This window comes from Mastigoproctus giganteus, chromosome 7, assembly GCF_048544385.1.
Source record: "Mastigoproctus giganteus isolate SK-2022 chromosome 7, ASM4854438v1, whole genome shotgun sequence".
Taxonomy (NCBI): Eukaryota; Metazoa; Arthropoda; class Arachnida; order Uropygi; family Thelyphonidae; genus Mastigoproctus; species Mastigoproctus giganteus.
Genome location: NC_143581.1, coordinates 94,273,171 through 94,300,581, shown reverse-complemented (window position 1 = coordinate 94,300,581; position 27,411 = coordinate 94,273,171). Strand labels below are relative to the sequence as shown.

Genomic DNA, 27,411 nt, shown 5'->3' with positions numbered 1-27,411 from the left:
ATGGTAAAAAACTTCTCGTTCAGCCGAGCTGCAACTTGTAACATGTGGATATGATACCCTTACTGATACTTTTATGCAAATACAAGGCCAAGTAAAGAATAAATACACCAGATTAATCAGAAAATCACAAAATAATGCTATACTACTAAATTTAAATCAAAAGTTTTAGAAAAACAATAATTTCAAATCAGTAAATAAGAAAATCCACTTAGCGGCTTTGAACATGTCTGGCTCCCACTAGCCTCGTCAGCAGACTTGGGCACTTTGAAATAAAACATCCCTTTCAATTCACCCATGCATTGAGTTTGATAAACAGGTAGTGCAGCATGTGTGGAACAGTTTTTGTTCTCATCGTCTAATTTACACCCAAAGTATAAGAAGCAGGCCTTTTTTATGGCTCAAGTTAAGGGACACTTTCTTGAAGTTAATGTGACTTCTCCACGTACATAACAGAGGTCATCCGGACTACTCACACAATTATGGGGCATAGTAATCTTACATGTGACACAAATACTGGAATCTCACAGAGGACAACCGTTAACTGAGAACAAATCACCCAGTACCTAGTCATATTTGAGGATTACTGGTTGCCTCAAATGCGTCGTCAACAGAGTTGAAAATGAATTTGACACAACAACTTATCACATGATGCCGAGTGAGGTGACAGTTGCCGATCTCATGATAAGAGCGTGGTAATACTGAAAATGCAGTGTTGCCGTGCTTTATGCCGAGAGACGTAGTTGATAATGTAGAGTAGCTTGCTTATATGAGATCCCAACTGTAATTTGAAAACAAGAGCCAATCGACAAATTTTAATGTTATTTTTGTGTTCAGCAGCATAAAGTTAGTCAAGATTGAATATTTTCATTTTCGTAACATTTTGCATGTTGACCAGTGTTTATAAAAAGCAAAAAATGAGAAAATAAGTGTTTTGTTATCAGATAAACATTTTTGTAAATAGAATTAAGGTTAATCGCCCCATTGTTCAATATATATAATGTATTACAGTAACATTTTTCTTAAAATATATGAAATCTTTTTTATTAGAAACTTAGTTTTTGACTTTAAACCCTTCTCCCTTAAAATTTTTGGGTGCTGCAGCAATATTCAGCAACATCAAATCTACAAGAATCGCCCTGAATTGTCTTAGGAAAAAAAAAAAAAAAAAAAAAAAAAGGGTTTTTTTTTTTTTTTTTTTTTTTGCTGACCAGTATTATTGGACCAGTCATAATATACCCAAAACATGGTCATGCATGAAAACTCCAGAAGGGTTGTGTTTTCCAAGATACTTATACTGGTACTGACTGCCATGCCATGTTCAGAGTCACTTAAATCTTTCATATTGTCCATTCATGCACTGCAGCATTGCTATGTATCTGCCCACTTCCTCTGTACTGCTTGATATGAATGTGTGATGGTATTAATGAAAGAGTACTTAATTTCAAGAAAAGTTTAGATATACCTAATAAAGTGACCACTCTGTGTATAAGAAGAGTATTGATATCTTCATATTTTATTAAAATCCAATAACCTTCATTTTTATCTTTCAGAAAATATCCCTAGAGATGTGGACATTCTTACAACAGATGAAAAGCAATGTAAAATTGGGTTTAGTAGGAGGTTCTGATTTAGCAAAGATAGCAGAACAAATGGGAGAGAATGGTGAAAAACATTTGTTCAGAGATATTTTTATATTTTAAAAACAGAAATATTCTGAATATATTTTTTAAATAAAAAATAATTTGAATTTCTATGAAATTTATTGTAACTTCCAATAAACTAATGCTAAAATAACTTATATATACTTATGTTAGCTGCACAGTGTTACACATATATTGCCTATGAACTGGTGTAACAGTACAGTATTTTAGAGATAAAGTCTGGCAAAAAATTAAGAATTAATTGTGACAGTTGTTAATTGCAATGAAATCACCAACACCAGTTTCATTGCAATAGTTCACACATTGTAAGAATTGAGATATTGACAAAATTTATAGTCTATTCTACAATTTATAGATTAAATAAAGTACCAGTTTCTTTATTTAGTCTACAAGTGACACTAATGCACTACATGTTACAAGGCAATCTCTACCCTCAAAGGAGGGATCCAGATTACTTTTAAAGATATGTTGGCTTCATTTTCCATTAATTGCCTTAACTTAGCTCAATAAAACCTTTCAGGACCAAGATTTCAATGAGGAATACACTTTCTGAAAGTGATAAAGCCAAGAAACCTATAGGTAAAAAGAAATCCAAAGAAGAAAACATTAGTCAAGAAACACTTGCCATACCGTGAACCGAAGACAACAAATGAAGTGCAAGATAAACACTGACAAGGACAAAATAGAGTATACTGAGTTGTGCAAAGAGACTCAGAGGATATAAGAAGATTTAATCCAAGAAAAGTAGAACAAGCATTAAGGGAAAACAAAGGACTTAAATCAGAGTCATGGAGCAGTAATACAGAAAGTTGTTGTTGTTATTTGGTTTTTTAGGAGCATTAGCAACTAAGGCCATATTGCTCCGGGGATATGGGTGGTCATTCCCTGAGCTTTCCGTATTCGGTGGTCACGGGCTCGAATCAATACATAAAGAAAAATGATACTGAATCTGAAGAATAGTGATGGGATACTTATAAATAGCAGAGAAAGCATAATTCAAATAGCAGAAGATTACTATAAAGTATTATATAAGGAGCAAGGGAATAATGCCTAAAGTAGGGAAGATGGATCACAAATTAGCAATACATACAGCAGGTATGTTGTATGTATTGCTAATTTGTATGTATCACAAATTAGCAATACGTACAACATACCTGATGAGGACAGAAAGAAGTCAATGTGAATGGAGAGTACCTAAACCATTTAAGTTTTACAGATGGCATTGTGATCATAAGCCATGATCCTGAAGAATTAGAGGAAAATCTTAATCAGTTATGCAGAGTTAGTAAAGATTTTGGACTAAACATGAATGTGGCTAAAACAAAACTAATGATGAACAAGTATGCCACAGGAAGGGATATAATTATTGAAGGAGCATAAATTGAAAAGGTGGATTCATATACTTATCTTGGACAAGTCATTAGCTGTAATAATGATAAATGGCTGGAAGTCAAGAGAAGGATAAATTTTGGATGGATAGCATTTTTCCGAAACAACCAATTTTCTGAAACTTAAAATAATGAACCAATGTACACACCCCACCATGATTTATGGAAGTGAAACTTAAATACTCACCAAAAGAATGGAAGAGAAGCTGAAAACTGTACAGCGAAGGATGGAACAAATTATATAAGGAATCAGACTATTGGATAAGAAGAGAAATACATGGATTAGGCAGCAGACTCAAATAAAGGACTTTCTTATCAAAACTAAAGAACAGAAAAGGACTTGGGCAGGACACATAGCTCGAAGACATGGTGACAGATGGACTAAGAAAATAACAGAATAGTACCCAAGAGGAGCTAAAAGAAAACCTGGAAAGCAACCAACAATGGAGATGGTCAGAAGAAATTCAAGAGTTCGTAGGCAGTAAATGGATGACCGTTGCACAAAACAGAAGGAACTGGAAAGTTTTTGGAGTGGCCTTCATCTTGCAGTGGATTGAAAATGGCTAATGATGATGATGTTACTAACAGCAAATTCTAATGGGAAGTAATCAAAGAAGCTACTAGGCTTTTCATACCAACAAAGAAATACTGTTTAAGGCTTAGACTTAAATGGATGTCAGATGAACTATTGAGACATGTGGCAGAGAAGAAAACTACATGGGATGTGTACAAATTATCAGGTGATATAAAGCCTATGGTAGATATAAATCAGTTTGTAATCAACTCACAAAAGAGGCAAGCTAAGGCAGATTATGAGAAGTCTCTGGAAAAGAATACAAAGAAACATCAGACTTCTATGCTTATGTTAACAGTAGAAGGAAGGGGCTGAATCACATTGGGCCCACTTTAGCATCGGCATTAGTAGAGGCACTCACATCAGCCAAAAAAAAAAAAAAAAATTCCCATTTCACCCATCCATTTGCTCCAAAGGTTTGTCCACTTCTTCCTTGAATTTATTTAAACTATCAACTTCCAGAACAATAGATGGAAGTTTGTTCCAATAATCAACTGCCCGTTGGCCAAAGGCAAATTTCCTCACATCTATTCAACAACTGTCTTTGCTCAATTTCAGTTTATGCTCCCTCAGGTTTATAATCTGAGCAAGACGAAGAATCCCATCAGCATTGAGCCTGCGCAATCCGTTCAAGGCCTTATACACCTCAATCAGATCACCTTGCAGGTGTCTATTCTCCAGATGCTGCAATTTGCAGAACTTAAGCCTTTCTTCATGAGAGCACCCCTTTGTTCCCCTCACCTGTCTTGTTGCCCGTCTCTGTACTCATTCTAGCAATTCTACATCTTTCCTAAAATGAGGGTTCCAGACCTGTATGCAGTACTCAAGTTGTGGCCTGACCGTTATCTTATACAAGGGGATAATTACCTTCTTATCCCTGCTAGCAAAATTCCTTTATATCATTGACAAGACCCCATGACCTACTCTGGCACTGCTCAGAAAACTTCATATCTGACTGCACAATTACCCCCAGGTCTCTTTCATTCTCTACTACCCTTCGTGTAACACCACCCAGTTGTTACATTTCTCTGGGGGTTACTGCTACCCATATACAGTATTTCACTTGATGTCTATGGGTTCACTGTTGATGACCCTGCTCAGGTTGCAAACAAATTGAATAGGTATTTTGCATCTACACTTGCCCATGAGGAATTCTTTAGGGAAGAGGATGTTAGAAGTTTATTGAACGCTAATGAGGAGCTAAATTACTTTGTGATAACTGGAAGGAAAGTGGAGGAGAAATTGTTGAGGATAGACATAAAAAAGCCACCTGGGGTGGATGGAATCTATCCAGTTATATTCAGTGAGGCAGCAAAGGAGGTACCAAAACCCTTTGTCATGATTACGAGAGCATCCTTGTATTCAGGGGGGGGTCCTTGTGGATTGGAAAAGTGCAAATATATCCCCAGTCCATTAAAAGGGATCAAAAGGCTACATGCATAGTTAGCTTAACATCTTTTCCAGGAAAAATAATGGAATCACTTAAAGAAGCAATGCAGGACCATTTGGACAGACGTGCAGTTATATTGCAATCGCAACATGGATTTGCCAAGGGGCAGTCTTGTCTAACCAATCTGATAGGTTACTATGATGCAATGACCAAGAAACTGAATGCAAAAAATAATTTGGACATATACTTTCAGGAAGGCTTTTGGTACTGTTGCTGTACAAATTGTAGCAATGTGGGATTAAGGGCAAGTTACTGTTATGGATAAAGGGATGATTAAGTGGAAGAAGACAGAATGGTTATCAGTGGGCACTGTTCTTCATTGACTAATGTTATTAGTTGAGTTCTCCACTGTTAAATGCTGGTCCATTGTTGTTTTCAATATTTATCAATGATACTGATGAAGGTGTATCAGGCTTAATGTCTTAAAGTTTGCAGATGATACAAAAGTTAGCAGGGTGGTCAACAACAATCATCAGGGTGAGCTACTGCAACAAGATCTAGGAAAATTGGGTTAATGGGCTGAGAAATGGCAATGGAAGTTTAACATTGACAAGGTACTGCATGTGGGTAGCAGTAATCCCAGAGTAATTTATTAACAGGGTGGTACTACACTCAGGGTAATGGATAATGAAAAAGACCTGGGAGTAATTGTGCTGTCAAACATGAAATTCTCTGAGCAGTGCAGACATGCTGCCAGGACAACTCATGGAGGTTTTGTCAATGAAATATAGAAACTTAGGGATAAGGAAGTGATTATCCCTCTGTATAAGGCCATGGTTAGACTGCATCTTGATTACTGTATACAGGTCTGGAGGCCTCTCTTTAAGAATGATGTATATCTGCTGGAATGGGTGCAGAGAAGGGCAAACAAATTGGTGAAGAGAATAAAAGGGTGTTCATTAGCAAGGGCACATGATGCAAGAAAGCAAGCTTATATAGCATCAGCCAAGAAAAAAAAAAAAAAAAAAACCTTATTTCACCCATCCCTTCACTCCAAATGTTTGTCAAGTTCTGCCTTGAATCTATTTAAGCTATCAACTTCTACAATGACAGATGGAAGTTTGTTCCAACAATCAACCACCCGCTGGCTAAAGGCAAACTTCCGCACATCTATCCTAAAACCATCTTTCCTCGATTTGAATTTATGCCCTCTCAGATGATTATTCTGAGTAAGAGGAAGAATCCCATCAATGTTGAGCATGCTCAAACCATGCTTTATACACCTCAATCAGGCTTTATACACCTCAATCAGGTGTATAAAGGCTTTATACACCTCAATCAGATCACCTTGCAAGTGCCTAGTCTCCAGACATTGTAATTTGCAAAACTTAAGCCTTTCTTCATAAGAGCAACCCTTTGTTTTTTCACTAATCTTGTTGCCCTTCTCTGTACTCAATACAACAGCTCTACATCCGTCTTAAAATGAGGCCTCCAGACCTGTATACAGTACTCAACGTGTGGCCTGACCATTGCCTTATGCAAGGGGATAATCACTTCCTTATTCCTGCATATGGATAGCAGTAATCCAAGAATAACATGCTAATTGGGTGGTAACACAACCAATGTGGTAGAGAATGAAAAAGAGTTAAAGGTAATTGTACAGACTGGCTTGAGGTTCTCTGAGTAGTAGAAAGGCTGCTAGGACAGCTCATGGGAGTTTTCTCAATGATATACTGAAATTTTGCCAGGAGGCACAAGTTAATGGTTATCCTATTGTATAAAGCAGTAGTTAGGCTGTATGTTGAATATTGGTCTACAGGTCTGGTAACCTCATTTTCTGTATGATGTGGATCTATTTGAATGGATGTGGAGAAAAGCAACAAAATTAGTCAGTGACACAAAAGCAAATCCTATTAAGAGACACAAGTCCTACAAATTTCACTGCCTGGAAACTAGGTATTTGCAAGGAGATCTGATTGAAGTGGTTAAAGCTTTAAATGGATTATGTGAACTAAATTTTGATAGTGTACATACTTTTTTTTTTTTCAGACAAGACACATTAGAGGATAAAAATTTTAAATAGCAAAATGATTGTTGCACGATTGATTTGCAAAAATGTGCTTTCAGCACATTTTTATTATTATTGGAAAAAATTATTGTTTATTTATTATTGGAAAAAAAATTTATTATTGGAAAAAACGTCCATCTGGTGTTGTGGAAGTGGGTTGTTTGAATAAATTTAAAGAATTATTAGTGGGGACAAATAGATTAAGCAGGTAGGGGTATGATTTTTTTTTGTGTGTATCCCAGAGATCTACTTTTGTGTGAGATTACTTGCATTTACATTTGATTACTTGCCAAACAATATTTTTGTATCATTTGGCAACACTGCTGCTTACTCAAGTCATGACATATGGCACAAATTCAAATGATTTATAGACATCATGCAATCAAAATGTTAAAAACAATTCAATAACAGCAAATATAATAAAAATTACAATAAACATTATTTCATGATATATATTCTTCTGCGGGCCATTAATTATATATATTTTGAAAATGACCACAGGCCGGATTATGCACATTCAAGGCTGGAGTTGGCCCACGTCTGATTTAGACCATAAATTTTATATTTTTAGTCAAGAAAATCCTCTCAGTAAAAACTAAACATTATTCAGGTTCTCTTGGCAACTAAGTGGGATGCCAGTTGCTTTACCCTGCTATGGCCTTAATAAGACCTAAACTATTATGGAACAACATCATATAGCTCAACAGGACCCATTGCCCTTAGCTGCCTTGATCTCATTCATCATAGTATAACATACATTGCCCTAGCAGCCAGATAGTCTATCTACATAGTCTATATGCTGATGCACTTGAACTCTCCCTTTTTATCAACAAAGACCAGCCTCATTACAATGCTTTATACCAGGGATGGCCAACTTAATTTGTGATGCGATCTACTTTTTTTCTTCAAGTGCCGTGATCTACCATCTCAAGAATTTCATTGTACATGGTTAAAAAAGTTAATCAATACATATTGAAAAATGTGGTTTATAAATTTTAAAATTTAATACAATTCAGAATTCTTATTTTAAATTCATACTTATTTCAATTTTTAATTTATGTGAAGTTTGTGTCTTCATGTTATCTGTAAAAATCGGGGATATACTACGATAAGGCCAAACGCTGAAATCTGATGGGATCCTTCCACTTGTTCAGATTATGAACCTAAGGGGGCATAAATTTAAATTAAGAAAAGACAGATGTAGAATAGATGTGCGGAAATTTGCCTTTAGCCAGCGGGTGGTTAATTGCTGGAACAAACTTCCATTTGTCGTTGTGGAAGTTGACAGGTTAAATAAATTTAAGGAGGAACTGGACAGGCATTTGGAGGGAATGGGGGCGCCTCCGTAGCCAGGTGGGAAGGAGCAGCAGTGCGTAGCACACGCTTCTTGATTAGACCGGGGTTCGAGCCCGTCACCACCAAATACGGAGGATGCGGAAAGGTCAGGGAATGACTACCGCATATTCCCGGAGCAATATGGCCTTAGTTGCTAATGCTCCTAAAAAAAAACCAAAACCAAATTTGGAGGGAATGGTGTGTTTTTTTTTTTTTTTTTTTTTTTTTGGCTGATGCTGCATAAGCTCATACACTTGCTTTCTTGCATCACACGCCACTACTACTACTACGTAAAGAATTTTCTGTATGCAAGTCCATAAGAGTAGAGCGATTCTTTGTTTGTTTCAAATACGAAAAGTCCGATCCACATAGATATGTGGAACCAAAAAAAAGAATTTAAAAGTTCACTGCATTTTTTTTTTTTTTTTCAATTCCTGGTATTAGTTCACACTCTCCCTATATATATATATCTTGTTCAAATTTTCAATCGTTAATAAAATACTTTTTATTCATCCACTCAAGTTCAAATAAATTTTTTAAAACTTGTAGTGGATGATATTTGATGTTAATACAGTTTTTTCAAATATTAATTCATTAATTAAATTAAATTAATTAATTTTAGTTTTATATGGGAGAAAAAAATTTCTCTTATATAAGATATTTAGCAGGATATAAATTTAGGAATAAATACCGTCAGTGGCGAAGCGTGTAGATCGCTGGGAAAAAATTTCTTTTTCAGATTCTTTTTTCATTCTGGGTTCTAGTCTGAGTCAAGGAGGGAACAAAATGGAAAATGAAACATGTGAATAAAAATAATAGTCCAACACCATATATAGAAAGGAAAATGGAAAATTGCAAAGAAATTCGCTTTCTATTTTGCCACTTAATATTGTGATTCTGTCATATGTATATACATATTTATATTAATTGTAATTATTTAATAAAAAGTAACTAAAATAAAATTTTTCTTTGTTGACCTAAGTAGGAATTGACTTAAAAATTTTTTTTTTTTTTATATTACTTGTTTATTTGGGTACTTTTCTTGGCAAACGTGTTTCCAAAAGTCTTTTTCTGATGAGCTAGCTTTTAGGAAGATATCATTTTGCAATGTAATAATTTAATTTTCAAGTAATATTTTCTCCATGTGAAAAATCTCAGCGTTTTTTTTTTTTTTTTTTTTTTTCTGCAATTTGTTTTGTATCTAAGTCGACATTAAATGGATAAGAAATATATTGAACAATGTCTTCAATTGTTTTAAAAACACTGAATCTAGTTTTAATATCATCCACAACTTTCTCAATTTCAGAAACTTATTTCTCACTATTACATTCAAAAACAGGATATTTTTGTAAATGATCTTGCATATTTGCAAAATGATCGAATTCTTTTTCTTTTAGCCACTACCAAAAATTGATATTTATATGCATAAATACGACTAATCATGTCACCCACATTTTTATTTTTTTCTCGTAATTCCAAATTCAGATTACTTAATTTACTGGTAAAATCTGACAAAAAAAAAAAAAAAAAAAAAGGCAGATTACAAAACCATTCCCTAACTTGCAGCTACTGATAATCATCTCCCCTTTGATCAACAATTTTTTTAATTTCATTCAGCAAATTTCGAAATCTCTGTAGAAACTTACTCCGACTCGGCCACCTCACACCTATGTGTAATATCAGATCTGGTTCATTTTCATTGATTGCATTTTGAAAAGTCTCCTTTGAAGAGATTGTCCTCTGATGGAATTCGCAATTTTGAAAGCTATGTCCATAACACTTAGTATTTAATCTTTTGCTGGCTAACACTTGTTGGTGGATGATACAGTGGTAACTCAAAATATCTGGGAATTCATCATCCTTTTGGCACAATGCATTGAATCCATTAAGATGCCCCATTATTGTTTTAGCTCCATCTGTTGTTATTGATACGAGCTTAAATAGTGGTAATTTAATTTTTTTCAATAAAATTTTTGAAAGCGTTAAATATATTGACCTCTAGTTCTTTCTTTTAACGAAATCCATACGAATAAAAACGAGCAATTGAGCCGATTCATTGATGTCTGTAGATTCATCCAGTCGTAAAGAAAAGGACACATCATTAGCAATATGAGCACGCAATTGTTCGCTCACATTTTTACTCATTTTTTCAATGCATCATGTCACAGTATTTCGAGATAATTGCAGATCTTGAAGAGCACTTTTAATTTCATTTTTGTTCTTAAAATTTTCAAAAAGAGAATCTGTTTTTTCTAAAAATGCACCTTTGATGAATTGACCATCAGAAAATAGTTTATTTTTTTTCAAGAAGATGACTCACTTTAAATGATGCTACAGTTACTGCTTTAGATTGTAAATTAGGTGTCACGAAGAAATTTTGTTGTGCGAATAATCTGTATTTAAGGTCTTTTAATTTATTTTTTTCTAAGGTCACTATTAGGCAGAAAATCCGATTGGCATTTATCACAGAGTGCGTTGAAGAGCCTTTCTAAATTTCCTTTTTTGGGTATAGCCACGGAAGCATTGCAAATCAAACAACATTTTTCTTTTATTATTAAAAAAAGTATTCTAGTTCCCACTCTCAATGAAAATGATACGTTTTACTCTTTTTCGTAGTATTCATTTTAAATCAAATTAATGTATAAGTACTGTCCAGTTATTAATGTTAAGGTCACTATTATATTAAGTAAGCTGAATAAGAATTTGACACATACACTATGCGCTCCACAGCGAACTGCATGAATTTTCACTAGACAAGCCTAGCGGCTGCGCGGCAACAAGAGTAGTCACGTGGTTCAACGGATTTGTAATAATCGTATGCAGTGGGGCACTTAATAATAATAAAACATTTAGATTTTTACTAATATATTTATTATTATTATTATTATTAACCATATGGTGCAAGGAAGCCTGAGGCTTCTGCTGCGACAGGCAAAAAAGAAAAACTTTCTGAATTACCCTGAGAGAGAAAACAAGAGTCAGAAGTAGAAGGGAATCACCAAGAATCTCAGGATCAGGATCCTGGTGTGCCAAGCCCATACTCACTAGATGTGAGCCCCTGGGGATCTTTTTTTATATATATTTAAAATTCGTCATCATTGACCGAAATTAAAGTCGCAATCGACTTGTTGGCCACCCCTGCTTTATACCAAAACCACCCATCCGCTAATCAGCCTTTAGGCATGAAATTCTAACATCTGTTAACAGAATTAAGCCTTGGCTATATTAAAACTTCATGAATTCTTGAAGCTACTATACCCTAGTGCAGAGTTTTCCAAGGACAGTGTTGTGTTCCAAAGTGTTGCCAAACTTTGGCATCATATCAGCATTGTATTCATTGATTCCCTTTTATTTCATGTAGAAGGTTTGATCCAAAAAGTTCAAGTTTGAAGTTTAGCAAATATTTGGATAGATCTTTGAAATGATCTCCTTAGCATTGTACACAGATTTAATGTTTTTTTCTGTAATTTCTGAAAACATTCCTGATAAGCTCTATTAGGAATTGCTTACAGTTCTATGTTGCATTCTGAATAATTCCCTCAGTAGTTGTAAATCTCTAACCTTTTAATCTTTAGAAACAAAAAAAAAATCACAGGGAACTAAGTGTGGTGAGTATTGCAGATGGAGGGCCACAGTGATGGAGTGCTTCTCAAATTCTTGAATGGAAAGTGCTGAGTGTGCATAGATTATTGCAATCACCTATTACTTAGAGCCCACTTTCTGGCTGTTTTATCTGAACAGCATTGTGCAGTTACCATAGAACTGTTTGTAGTAGTCCTGGTTCACTGTTTGGCCACAAGGGACAAATTAAGAATGTCCTATGAATCAGAAAATAAGATAAAACATCTTCACATTAAACTGTGATTGTTGTGCATTTTTGGACCTTGGAGAAGGAGTCTTCCTTTTAGAGGACTGGCTCTTTGATTAGCAGGTCATGGCCATGACCTGCTAATCAAAAATGGCATACATCCATGATTTGTCACTAGTAACAATGGAAGAAAAGTGGTTGGGCAACAGCACTTGATCCTGACATGTGAGAACTTCTCTCTGTGATCATTGGAATTGATCAGATGATAAGTATGAGCAATTGAATCAGTAATTTTTGAAGTTGTAGGGTGACCAGAGAATGGATCATTTTTGATGGACAAGCAGCCTTCTTTAAACTTTCCTAGCCTCGGAGAGAAGTATTTGAAAATGTGATACCTTTCCTAAATGTTATATTTAACATTTTGCATGCTTCTATTGCGTTTTTCACTAATATAAATCCCTCATTTTAAAATGCTGTGAAACATACAAAACAACTTCTATTCAACATGTAATAATTCAAACTGACTGCAGATAAACAGGTAATTCATGCATTAATTTGTTTAGACAAGTCACCGAACATTTGACAAGTCACAACTTGCTACAATGGTGTAAGTTCTGGTTTCAAAATCATTTCCCTAGCATTTTCATTATGCCTCATATAGATATAATTGATTAAAATTCAATTATTGTATAATACATTAAAAATTTATGAAATTTATTTCTTTGCTCATTTCAGAAGCTCTACACACACACACACACACACACACACACACACACACACACACACACACACACACACACACACACACACACACACACACATTCTTTTTAAAAGCTAATAATTCACACAGTTAATTTTAGTTGGCTTTGGTTAACTTGTGTTTAGTATTGCATGCTCCTCCTTCTTAATCCAATCCACAAACAAGGTTGCTCTGAAACTCTGTTCCATTTATCATGTTATAAGGAACCAAAAGAGTGGGTCTGTCAAATAATTAAAAAATTCAGGGGTGTTAAATTTGCTTCATAAAATTTTGTTTAAAGAACTGCCCTAGTGGATCAGTTTCCCAACTACTTTGTAGTATATACAGATGAGTGAAAGAGCAACAGCTATTTTTGCAATGGCTCTAGTTTTTCCTAACATCACATTAGAGTATGAACTGCCGAATGAGTTTAGTATATACAGGTAGTTCCCGACTTGACAAGTTAATTCATTCTTAGCACACGCTTGTAAAGAGAAAACTCGTAAAGCAGGAATTTATTTACCATAGACGTAATGTTCAAAACAGGGGTTACATTCATAACAATGATTTTTTTTATCCAAAAAAATTAAAACATAGCCTTTAAAATCAAGCAAATTATAATAATAAAAAATTATTTATATCATATAAATGTTAAAGAATGTTTGTTCTTCCTCATCATCGACTAAATGCACACTCATTGATGGTTCATCACTCATTGCTGGTTTGGCACTCATTGTTGGTTTGTTTTAAGCACAAGGAGTAGTCTTCTTCAGAAATGCTTCCAGGGTCATTTGTTTACAAGACAGCTTTCTCTTTTCTTTATAAATTTTACGATAGTATGCATAAGCATTTTTTAAATCTGTAGCAACTTTTCTAGTGCACCCAAAATTTCAATCTTGTCTCGAAAATTTCAGTTGCTTTTTCTATGTGTTAAAAAGCTTTGTCAAGCCCCTTGAGAGTGAAGGAATGAACAGGAGTTTCAGCTATTAAATTTCCTTCCTCATCTTCGTGTTTTGCCATTTCAAAGAGGTCTTCATTTGTGAGCTCTCCATTGTGTACTTGAAGCAGATCAGTTGTAGAAACCTCAAGCTGCAAATGGTTAGCAATATTAACAACTGCTTCTGTTTAATTTTGTATGATCTCTGCTGGTTCTTGAAATCCTTCAAAATTATCAATAAACTGAAAAAGAGTTTATTCCAAACCCCATTCAGATTTATCCCCCTTAATAAGCCGGATAAATTTGAAATAAGACAATACAGCAAAAATGAAGAGCAACATAACCACTTTGTAATGTCAGCATGATAACTGCTTTATGTTATGTGAGTTAATGAGATGCTCTCGTCTGCCTAAAGAAACGCATGCATAGTAGTACTGTATTATATAGCTACACGTGTGGTTTGAAATGAAGTATTTATGAATGTTAGAAATTTATTTATGGCAATTAATGTTCATATTTTTGATTTTGTTGATACTTGAAAAAAAAAACTTGTAAAGTGTGAACTGCCTGTATATACTGAATGAGTTTAAATTTATTGTCTATCGGCAAATATATTGCAAAAAAACAAAAAAAAAACCGGCAGTTAGGAGGCCCTGAATTATATTGAATCCTCAAAGTACAAAAGAGTATAATTTATTTAGAATCTTAAGTGCACCCTAAGTTCTGAGTTCCATGTTCTCACCCAGTAATAAAGGGAATAATCACCTCTATAAATATCTTAACTGAACTTAGGCAAAGCACACAGAGTGGCGGAAAAAAAAACTGCATTCACCTTAAAAAATGTAGGGAAACGTGTAAGATATTGTTTGATTACAGTCATTTTGTTTGTCACAAAGCAAAGGTCAGATAACATTTTTATTGCATCAGACAGTAATTGCAAGGTATTGCATCAGCCATTTCTATAAATATGGCATTGGAAGGATATACAGGCTCATTACTATCTTGTTTTGCAGAGGTGTAAGCATGGCTCCATATGTTCCGTTCACACCAAGAAAAAAAAGTGTTGCTCTGTCCCGGGAAGGGCGTTCTATGCATGCTATCACTGATAAAATAGGCTGCCACCAGTCAGTAGTATCCCAGGTGCTGATATTAAAGTGTGAATCCGGTGATGTGAAGAGAATACCTGGATCAGGCCGTGAGAGAGTGACTATGCCTTCCCAAGATCGATATTTTAAATGGCTATGCCTTCGTAATTGCCATACTAGTGCTCCTGATCTAAAACTGGCCTTTGAGATGGCCTCTGGTGTTGAAACAAGTGCACAAACTATCCAAAGACAGCTTTTGGAATGTGGTCTGCATGCCTATCAGCCCAAGAAGAAGCCTTTGTTGACCCAACAAATGAGGAAGAAGCAACATTATTTGGGCTGAAACGCATGTTTCATGTACAAAAGAGCAATGAGACACAGTCATCTTTTTTGACGAATCGAAATTCAACCTGTATGGCTCGGATGGGAAGCGATATGTCAGAAGACGAAAATCAGGGGCATACCATCCTGACTGCATAACACCGACTGTAAAATTCCCCTGCAGAAACCTACACTGCTATCTTGAAGGAGTGCTGAAATCCGTTATTAGGGATCACCACACAGACGTCCAAATCTGCATTTTTCAACAGGACTCAGCGTCTTGCCACAGAAAAATTGGTAAGTTTTATGCTATTTAGATTTAATGATGAGTTTGTCTTCTTGTCTCACAAGGCTTAAAACATATTTACACCAGTGTTTTCCCTAGTTTTTCTCCCTTAAGGTGTATGCAGTCATATCTCCGAAATGCTGGCATTACTGTGTTGGACTGGCCTGGCAACAGTCAAATTTGAACCCTGCTGAAAATTGCTGGTACATAATGTCGTCTAAAATTGGTTAGAAGAAGAAGCCACCAAGTAAGATTCAGCTGCAGGAGAGTATTTTAAGTGTGTGGTACCATAAAATTGGGCAACCGTACATCCAGAAGTTGATTAACTCTATGCCAGATTGTTGCAAGGCTGTAATTGCAGCTCTAGGAGGAACAACGAAATATTGAGGACTTATGTTGCTGATAAGTATTAAATTACTATTAAATTAACTTGCATTTCAGTTTGTACACGTAAATGCAATAAAATGTATGTTTGGTTGCCGTGATTGCCATTTGTGTTATTTCTCATATTTCCATTAATTACACATTTTACCCTTTGGGAAGATATTTATGCCAATTAAGTATATCAGGTGGAGTCTTTTTATTGGATTTCATTCACAGAAATATATATCCCATCTAACAAATGCATTTTGAACATTTCTGCAACCCACAATACAGTGCAAAACACATTATTTGCAAAATTCGTCCCAGCACTTGTCTTGCCACTCGTGACAAGTTCTACACCAAGTGTGTGCTAATAATCTGAAGAAATGCATGCCTCAGTGGCAATTAATCCAGAAAAATTAGCATAACAACAATCTTCATATTAAATGAACTTTAGATCAAGTTCACCTAGGCACATCCTTTAGGAGGAAAGGTTTCTCCTTAATGTCATCACTGTAATACAGTACTTATGGTCAGTCATGTTATCAATGAATACACAAAATACTAAGGAAACACCAGATTCTTATCATTCAATTGCAACCCAAAGTCCCACCAATCTTACCCAGTGGTGAGCTGTGAATATTTTAACGATGGGCTCGCAGTTTTGCTGACTTTTTGATGAAACATCCTTGGGGTTCCTGCTGCGGATGACATCACTTCTGTGGCACGTTTCCGCCAGAGGCACTTCCCACGTTCACACTTACTAGTCTGCACCGAGCATTCACTGGTAGTGTGATTAGAACACGTGACACGTTTTCGTGACTGGTATGATATCTCGAGTCAGCCTGGTCATCATGCCACCCTCCCCTCTTTACAGTGATACCTAGATACGATAGTATCTAGAGTTCTAACTGTTTAGATTTTTTTTAATAGTATAACATCACAATCATACTTCCTGAAGTAAGTATGACTGCAACAATACAAATATTTGTCAACAATTTATTTTTTCGTCTTGCATTTTCGTAACATTCCATTGTTAGGTGCCCCGAACAGCTGCGTATGTTGTTTCAACTACAAGGTCGGTACTTCAATCGATGCTATTTTCTAGACATTGTCTTCCAGAAATTATAAAAATTTGTGAATGTTCAATAAAATATTTACAATAAAAAGCTCTATTATTTCATAATCAATGTCCAAATCAAAATACCTAAAAGAAACGTGAAGGATTCACATAAAACCCTCTACCACGCGTGCTTGGTACATCGCCACTTTTTTATTCATCTTTCTTTTTTTTTTAACAACTAGGGAAATATAATGGATACATATTTTTTTCATGATAAAATTAATATTGCGAATAAAAAATAACACGAAATATTTCCCATATCACAAAACATTCTACAATATAAAAACAAATATATAAAAAACAAACTCTTCTAGAAAAGGTACACAATAATTATTATTAGCTATATGGTGAAAGGAAGTCTGAGGCTTATGCTGAAACCAGCCAAAAAAAAAAAAAAAAAAAATTTCCGAGTTACCCTGAGAGAGAGAGAGGAGAGAGAGAGAGAGAGAGAGAGAGAGAGAGAGAGAGAGAGAGAGAGAGAGAGTAGAAGGGAATCACCAAGAAAGAGAATAATGATATCCAACTCAGGACCTTTGGTGTGCCAAGCCCATACTCACCAGATGTCAGCCCCCGGGGTTAAATTGCAGATTACATAAAGAAAATTATTACAGAAATATTCAAGAAAGATTTATTCTAAAAATTGCCATATATAATTTATTTTATTAATATTTGTTGTCGATCTTCTGCTTTGCTCAGTAACTGAGTGATGATTACAGAGGAATGATTTGACATAACGATCCGAATCAAATTGAAACAATGGTTTTTCCATTTTGATTATGGTCAACATTATTCATTCATTTATACAATATTATTCATTACGCTGAAAGCACTGCTAATCACAGTGGTTTCAAAGATATTTCTGGCTTTTATAATTGAAGAGAGAATTTCACTCGATTTTAAAGATAAACTGTCTTCGACAAAATCTCTAAAATCATTAATTTTTATTTCATATTTTATCAGAAAACTTAAATGTCTTATTCGTTTTCCACTGTCTTGCCACGGAGACGAAAGTTCTTTCTTATTCCACGATTCCAGGTAGCATATGTTTAAAATTTCTTTCAATTCCTCATTGTCAGTAGTATAATTTTCTTTATTTAATTTAAAATTACTCTGTTGCATTAATAACTTATTCTTAATAACATGTCACAAGGTAATTTTTTAAATGTGTACTTACTTTCGATTCCTTCAAATTCTTTCAACTTCAACATGCTCTCAGTTTTAGGTTCATAATTTCCTTCAGAATTTTTGAAATTAGTGATAGCATTGATAGTTGGAATAATTAATTTATCTGCTTTTACTATAGTGATGCTGCGACTTTGTAAAGTTTCTAGTTAAGGTAAGAGAGCTCCTGCAGGATGTCGATCATTAATGCTAAATCGTTAAGAAATTTCAGATTGAAAAATCGGTTTAATAATCCAGAATATTTAATTAACTTTCTGATTCAAAATGTTTGCACAAAGCGGGATAATTCCTCCAACCCTCAATTGCCTTCCGTAAACTACAAGCTGCCCATCGTGGCCCGAACACATGACCGATCTTTATAGTATCCACATCAAGTTCTTTAGCAATCATCTTTAATTTGAGCTGGTTTTTTGAGATTGGTGATACAGGGTTTTTTTTTTTATTTTTTTATTTCCTGTATGCCATTATATTTTAGAACATTTTCTGCACAGTGAAAGCCTCGATGAAGTTTCAAAATCTGCCAGCATTTCTTCTTTGTAAAGTTTATATAATATCTTAGTTGCCTCAATCCCCCCCCCCCTCTATGTTGCTACTCCCACTAGTTCTGTGAATACAGTGAAAAATGTCGGAATCACACAAATATTCTGCTACCGTGACCATGTAAACATAGACAGGAGACATTTACTGGAAGGCAAGGATCACTCACTTCTCCGAGTAAAGGGGAACCACAACACAGGTTGATCAGAGACTATAATCTGTGTCGAGAATCTTCTTAATCCTCTGACTGGCTATGGAAAGCATATTGACTTCTCAGTCTGTGACTGCATAGGTTTTATGGACACCACTAACATTGCGAAATGGTAATCCCTTTCATCCTTAACTCGCGCGCTTCTAATTACCTAAATTGCCCAAAGGCCAGAGGTAAGAACAATGCATACAAAGTTCTCTCTCCTAACCCATTTGTTACATGGAAATTTTCTTCATTCACCGGAAACTATTTTAAATGTAATTACCAAGGGGGAATCAAAAAAATTTGCTATAAAGAAGTTCGTTAAACAGAGGTCTGACTGTAATTAAGTCAAAAATGAAGCAATTTTAAAATACATAACCGATCGGTGCCATTAAAATGCTGAGAATGGGGCCCCACTCGCCCCACCGTTGTTTCAGCTCTAGATACTCAATAATTGCATTCAGGATTTCATTTGTAAAATAAATGATCGTCTCAAAAATTGGCTCACAAATTTTCAAAAAAAAAAAAAACAATGGGCTTTTGCAAGCCCACTATAGCTCACCTCTGATCTTACCTCACTTTTATGCAGTGAAACAAATGTTTCAAACACGTTTAATAAATGTCATCTTCTCTAGCTAGAAAATCTAAAACTAGGTTCTAATCCTAGTTTTATTAGTTTACCTCTTCTCTCAAACTGGATAACCTTCTACTTACCATATGTATGGCATATTATAGTGACACACAGGCGAGTGCCATGTTGTGAAAGCAGATCATAAGCATTCATTGGGAGTAATCTATCTTTGGGCTACCAAGATTGTAGCTTACAGAAAAACTCCACCTTGATATCTCCTTAGAGCCCATTATGCATGTTCAAGAGCACGAAGAGTAATTTATAAATTTAAGCCCCTAATCACAAAACAAAAATTATTTTTCAGAATAGCTGTTTGTGTTGAATTTAAAACAGATGAAATCAAATATGAAATAAAAAGCAAAGTTTTTCTGTCTCTCTTTTGTTTGAGCCTTTTCCTTGAAATAAATTATTTTTTATGAAAGAAAAATTAATTTATTTCTTGGAAACTAGCTGCATATGTTTAAAATTTTTTTTTTTTTTTTTTTTTTCCATCTGTTCTGTGCAAGTTATGACAGTATTTAATTTTATTTTTCACTGTTGTAAAATTAAGTTGATGTCGCGGTGTTCAATGTTCCTCTGTTAAGGAAAATAAATGGACCTTTTTTTTTTATTTTTTTTTTTCTTCTTTCCAGTAACTTCCAGCTTTGATTATGTATTTGCAGAAAATGGCTTAGTTGCTTATAAGAATGGAAAACTAATTGGAAAAGAGGTAATTGAAGTAAATATTTTTCACTTAGCTTTGTGTAACTGTAGATTTAAATAGTTTCTTCTCTTTTATTTCTGTTTCATATGTCTGATGAAATAGTGGTTATTTTATGAATATTCCCCTCCCCCCCTTATTCTTCTTTCAGTCCAGATATTCCTCACTAGTCATGGGTATCAGGGTTTCAGTCAATCCTTGTGGTTGGTAATTTGAATGGTAAATAAATGGGAAGGATGGGGGGGTTGCTTTTCCAGTGATTCAGAAAATATAGGAGTAATTTTTAAACAATAGAAATATGCAAAATTAGAAATGAAATAAAATATAATAAAATGTTATGTATTTAATTTAAAGATATTTGAGAGTCTTTCCCTTTTTTTTTATTTATCGGGGTAAGTGTTTATTTTACTAGTAATTCAAAGAAGGCATGACATGTGAGGTTTGGCCCACCAGGAGATAATAGAGGTTGATTAATTGAAGGAAGAGAAAACAAACATAAGTAAACAACCAATATTTATAACCCTTATTAAACATTGTTTTAAATAACAAAATATGTAAGTATGACTTAGTTTAGATTTTCAAGTTCCTTCAATCAGAAAGAGTATTGCATTGCAGCAGCCATTGTGCCCAAATTTAAAATGAACTGGGCTGAAAATAAATTGCCAACACTCAAGGATGAATTAGGTGTCAGCAGGAAATACAAAAATGTATTGTTGGCCCATGTGGGATATTGAGAATATATACTGGTACAGGGACACTATTTCAAGGCAGATGAGGAAAATTGTGTGATGCAAATTTTGAAATGTAGCAGTTAATGAAATTTAGCAAATATATGGGATAATTACAATATCTCTACAATAATTACAATATTACATGAGAAATTAAAAATATGCATAAGCATATTTTTCATTTCTCATGTTCCTCTAGTAGTTTTAGTATTATTTACTTTAAAAAAATTATATAGTATAAGGTGAAGATTTAAAGTACAACTTGGAAGTAACTTAAGTTACTTTTTTTCTGACGTGACTTAATTAAACTTACTTTTATCAGCCGAGTTAACTTATTTAGTTTTAAAAAATAATTACCTGCCCATTGGTATTTACGTCTTTATATTGGCAAAAGTAAGACATCTGCATGTTGTCTAGACCTTTTATTGATACAATATTTAATAGTGTATTAGCCCATCTTTTACCTAGTTAAACATTGTATGCTCATCAGTAGACTCCAAAACAATAATTGATAACAGGAGGGTGATCCATTCCTCCTGCAATACAGTTGTCAGTTCAACTAATAGTCCAACTAACTAACTAATAACAAACATAATGGCCTAGCCCAAAGTTAACCTTCCCAGAGTGGTAAGCCAGCTCTGGTACCAACCTAATTGTACCAATACCGGTTCACCTGTCAGGTGACCAATTTTATTTTTAGCCCAGTGGAGGCAAAAGAACAGATGTCTTTTGGAAATAACAATTCTTCATTAACAGTTAATCAGTGAACAAAAATTTGAAAATTTTTTTACTTAAAAAATATAATAAATTTTTTGCTGTGATTTTTAGGTTTTTGTGGAGTAATAGCATATGAGAATGTGTCAGGTAACCCATCAACAACTTTGCAGTTATTGCTTGAACAGTAGCAGTTGATATGAAATGCCAACATTGTTGTGAAGTTTCAAATTAGGTGTTTATAATTCAAGGTTACATGCTTTCCTCTCTCACTAGTTCTACAAACATCTGCAGTCGTCTTGCTGAATTCTTTATGTAAGATTTGGATAAAGATGAGAATATATAAAGGTGATATTGTTTTACACGTTGGCACTAATGATATTAAGAGTAGGAGACCTGCGGAATTGGCACCTCCGTAGCCAGTTGGGCAGGAGCAGCAGTGCGTAGCACCCACTTCTTGATTAGACCGGGGTTTGAGCCTGTGACCACCTAATACGGAGGATGACGAAGGGTCAGGGAATGACCACCGCATATCCCCGGAGCAATATGGTCTTGGTTGCTAATGCTCCTAAAAACCAAATAACGACAACAACAACTGGTGGAATTATTTAACAAGTACAGGTCACTGTTGAAAAAAGTCGTGAATTAGAGTTGAATTTGAAGGTGTCTGCAATTCTGCCCAGACACGATAGGAGGAAGTATATGATGAAAGCCTTATCAATCAATTCGGCCCTGGAAAGATAGTGCAAGGCTCAAGGGGCAGAATTTTTCTCAGCCTGGTCTGTGCTTGTTAACAGGAGAGATTGCTTCTACAGGGATGGGATACACTTAAATAGAAAGGGTGCAAGAATATTTGCTGATGCTATCGAGGCAGTGTTAGGTGGGTCGCTAGATTTGGGGGATACATGGACTAACAGATTAACAGTAACCACTGGCTGAGGTGAAAGTGATTCTTGCACTGCTTCTATTGGAATGAGCAGTGGCCTGGAAAACAAGATGCAGGGGATTTCAGACTCTGCTGGGAGTCATTGTGGTACAAGTAAACACATGGGTTGTGTTAGGGTAGCTAAGAATAGGAACAGGTGCATGTATACTTGCTTGTACACCAATGCTAGGAGTTTGGTAAATAAATTTGACGAATTTGAGGTGTTGGTCAAAACATCAAAGGCTGATATTGTTGGGATATCAGAGACATGGTGTCACACGGATATAAGGAATGCAGAACTGGAATTTGGGGAGTACAATGTGTACAGGAAGGATAAACAGCATAGGAAGGGAGGAGGGGTTATGCTATTAGTTAAGAAACACACATAAAATCCGAGGAGGTACAGCCAGTCAACAACGCTGGACAGTGCAATGTGGAGTCAGTTTGGTGTGACATAAGCACCGGGAAATCAAAATTGATAGTAGGAGTGTGTTATAGGCCTAATGACTGATGAGTATAATAAAAAAAAAAAAAAAACTTTACAGGGAAATAGTGAGCCAGTAAATCAGAGAGTCTTATAATAGGAGATTTTAATTTCCCAGATATTGACTGGAATTTGTGGTTTGGTCACTAGCACACTAGCAAGGCTTTTGTGGATTTATTGGATGATTGTTTTCTACATCAGCATGTTCGGGAGGCAACTAGAGGGAGTAATACTCTTGATCTGATTATCAGTAGTGATTCTTCATGCATTAAGAATCTGCAGATAAAGGAACCACTAGGTGGCAGTGATCACAGTGTGCTGAAGTGTGATTTACTCAAAGAGGTAACTACCATCAAGGGTAAAGGGAAGGGTTTTTGCTTTCATAAAGGCGACTACGGAGGTCTGAGACAGTATTTAAATTAGCATTAGCATTAGTAGAGGCATATGATGCAAGAAAGCAAGCTTATTCAGCATCAGCAAAAAAAAAAAAAAAAAAAAACACACCACTCCCATTTCACCCCTCCGTTCGTTCGAAATACTAGTCCAGTTGAGCCTTAAATTTGTTTAGGCTATCAACTTCAACAACAAGTGATGGAAGTTGGTTCCACTAACCAACCACCCGCTGGCCAAAGGCAAATTTCCGCACATCTATCCGACATCCGTCCTTCCTCAATTTGAATTTATGTCCTCTGAGGTGATTATTCTGTGCAAGATGAAGAATCCCATTGGCATTGATGCATGCTCAAACCATTCAAAGCCTTATACACCTCTATCAGATCACCTCGCCGGTGCCTAGTCTCCAGACTCTGTAATTTGCAAAACTTAAGCCTTTCTTCGTAAGAGCAACCCTTTGTTCCATTCACTAATCTTGTTGCCCTTCTCTGTACCCGTTCCAGCAGCTCTACATCCTTCTTGAAATGAGGCCTCCAGACCTGTATACAGTACTCAAGATGTGGCCTAACCATTGCCTTATACAAGGGAATAATCACCTCCTTATCCCTGCTAGAAAAAGTCCTGTATATCATTGACAAGACACCATGAGCTACTCTTGCAGCTCGTCTGCACTGCTCAGAGAACTTCATAACTGCCTGCACAATTACCCCCAGGTCCTTTTCATTCTCCACCACTGTCAGTGTAGTACCGCAGAGTTGATACGTTGCTCTGTGGTTACTGTTTCCCATATGTAGTACTTTACATTTGTCAATGTTAAACTTCATTTGCCACCTCTCAGCCCATCTGTTCAACCTTTCCAGATCCTGTTGCAGCAGCATAGCGTCAGTAGTGTCCTTAACGACCCTGCCAACCTTTGTATCATCTGCAAACTTGGACATTAAACTTGATATACCATCATCAATATCATTCATAAACACCGAAAACAACAACGGACCCAACACTGAACCCTGAGGAACTCCACTAATAACATTAGTCCACGTTGAGCAGTGTCCATTGATTACCACTCTCTGTCTTCTGCCACTCAACCATCCCCTTATCCATAGCAGCAATTTGCCTCCAATGCCACACTGCTCCTATTTATGCAGCAGTCTTCCATGTGCAACAGTATCAAAAGCCTTTCTAAGATCCGAATATATAATATCAAAGTTATTCCCTGCATCCAGTTCTTTTGTGACTACATCATAGTATCCAATCAAATTGGTCAGGCAAGACCTGCCCTTAACAAAACCATGCTGCGTCTGAGCTGTAACTGAATTCTTGTCTAGATGATCCTGCAGTGTTTCTTTAACCAGTGCCTCCATTAATTTACCTGGAACAGAAGTTAAACTAACAGGTCTATAATTACTTGTGTCAGCCTTTGATCCTCCTTTGTGAATTGGGGTTACATTTGCACTTCTCCAGTCTATGGGTACCTCCCCTGAGTCCAAAGAAGCTCTCATAATTATGGCTAGGGGTTTTCTTACTTCCTTTGCTGCCTCCTTTAATATAACTGGATAGATCCCATCCACCCCAGGTGCCTTTTTTATGTTTATCCTCAACAATCTCTCCTCCACTTTCCTCTCAGTTATTACAAAATCATCTAGCTCACTGCCAATGTTTACTTTTCCTACATCATTCTCCTTCCTGAATAACTCCTCATGCAACATCTGACAACCATTTAGGCCTAAACCTTGAACAATATTTCTTAGTTGGTATGTAAAGCCTGGTAGCTTCCAAGATTAGTTCCTTGAATGCTTCCCATTTTGAGTTTGCTGTTTGTAACATCATCAGTTGGTCCCACTGTATAGAATTTAAATACTGTCTCAGACCATCATAGTCGCCTTTACGAAAACAAAAACCCTTCCCTTTACCTCTGATGGTAGTTACCTCCTTGAGTAAATCCCACTTCAACACACTGTGATCACTGCCACCTAGTGATTCCTTTATCTGCAAATTCTTAATGCATGAATAATCACTACTGATAATCAGATCAAGAGTATTGCTCCCTCTTGTTGCCTCACGAACATGCTGATGTAGAAAACAATCATCCAATAAATCCACAAAAGCTTGCTAGTGTGCGAGTGACCAACCCACAAATTCCAGTCAATATCTGGGAAATTAAAATCCCCCATTATAAGACTCTCTGATTTACTGGCCCACTCTATTTCCCTGTACAATATCTTATTATACTCATCAGAGTCATTAGGCCTATAGCACACTCCTACTCTCAATTTTGATTTCCCTATGCTTATGTCACACCAAACTGACTCAACACTGCCCTGTCCATCGATGTCGACTGGCTTCACTTCCTTGGATTTTGTGTTTCTTAACTAATAGCATAACCCCTCCTCCCCTCCTGTCCTGTCTATCCTTTCTATACACATTGTATTCCCCAAATTCCAGTTCCGCATTCCTTATATCTGTGTGACACCACATCTCTGATATCCCAACAATATCTGCCTTTGATGTTTAGAGCAATACCTCAAATTCATCAAATTTATTTACCAAACTCCTAGCATTGGTGTACACTCAGGTATACATGCACCTGTTTCTATTCTTAGCTACCCTAACACAACCCATGTGTTTACTTGTATTGCAATGACTCCCAGCAGTCTCTGAAATATCCTGCATCTTGTTTTTCAGGCTTCTGCTCATTTCAATAGAAGCAGTGCAAGAATCACTTCCACCTCTGCCAGTGGCTACTGCTAATTTATTAGTCCTTGTAACCCCCCTAACTAGCAGTTTTCCGACCCACCTAATTCTGCCTCGACAGCATCAGCAAAAATTGTTGCACCCTTTCTATACAGTGGAACCAACTGATGATATTACCAACAGCAAATTCAAAATGGGAAGCATTCAAAGAACTTATCTTGGAAACTACTAGGCTTTACATACCAACTAAGAAATATTGTTCAAGGTTTAGGCCTAAATGGATGTCAGATGAACTAATGAGACATATGGCAGAGAAGAAAAATGCATGGGATACATACAAATTAATACGTGACACAGAAACCTGTGATAGATACAAGTTGATCTGTAACCAAGTTACAAAGGAGGTTAGGCAGACGAAGGTGGATTACGAGATATCTTTGGCAAGGGATGCAAAGAAAAACAGCAAAGAGTTCTTTATTTATGTAAACTCTAGAAGGAAGGGGATGAATCAGATTCGTCCACTTGATATCGATGGGTCAACTGTTGATGATCCTGCTCAGGTAGCTAACAAACTAAATGAATATTTTGCATCGACATTCACACAAGAGGATTTATTCAGGGAGGGGAAGGCCAGAGGTGTATTCAACTCTGGCAGTAAGCTAGAGAATCTTGTAATCTCTGAAAGTAAAGTGGAGGAGAAATTGTTGAAGATAAACACAAGAAAGGCACCTGGAGTGAATGGGATCTATCCAGTTATATTAAAGGAGGCAGTAAAGGAAGTAAGCAAATCCTTAGCCATAATTATGAGAGCTTCCTTGGATTCAGGGTAGGTCCCCATGGACTGGAGATGTGCAAATGTGACCCCAATTCACAAAGGAAGATCAAAGACTGACACAAGTAATTATAGACCTATGAGTTTAACTTCTGTTCCCTGAAAATTAATGGAGGCACTGGTTAAAGAAGCACTGCAGGATCATCTAGACAAGACTTCAGTTATAGCTCGGACACAGCATGGTTTTGTTAAGGGGAAGTCTTGCCTGACCAATTTGACTGGATACTATGATGCAGTTACAAAAGAACTGGATGCAGGGAATAACTTTGATATTATATACTTGGATCTTAGAAAGGCTTTTGATACTGTTGCACATGGAAGAC

At 35.9% G+C, this 27,411-nt stretch overlaps 1 protein-coding gene across 3 annotated transcripts in view; it reads left to right on the top strand.

The window, feature by feature from the left end:
* Positions 1-27,411, top strand: part of Pmm2 (phosphomannomutase) — a 117,185-nt gene that overhangs the window by 23,451 nt on the left and 66,323 nt on the right. For 2 of the 3 annotated variants that reach the window (XM_090377017.1, XM_090377019.1), the window contains exons 2-3: positions 1,551-1,662; positions 20,254-20,330. In XM_090377017.1, coding sequence (XP_090233143.1) covers positions 1,551-1,662; positions 20,254-20,330 — 189 coding nt within the window. The remainder of the gene's footprint in view (positions 1-1,550; positions 1,663-20,253; positions 20,331-27,411) is intronic. The other variant, XM_090377018.1, reaches the window with a different exon arrangement.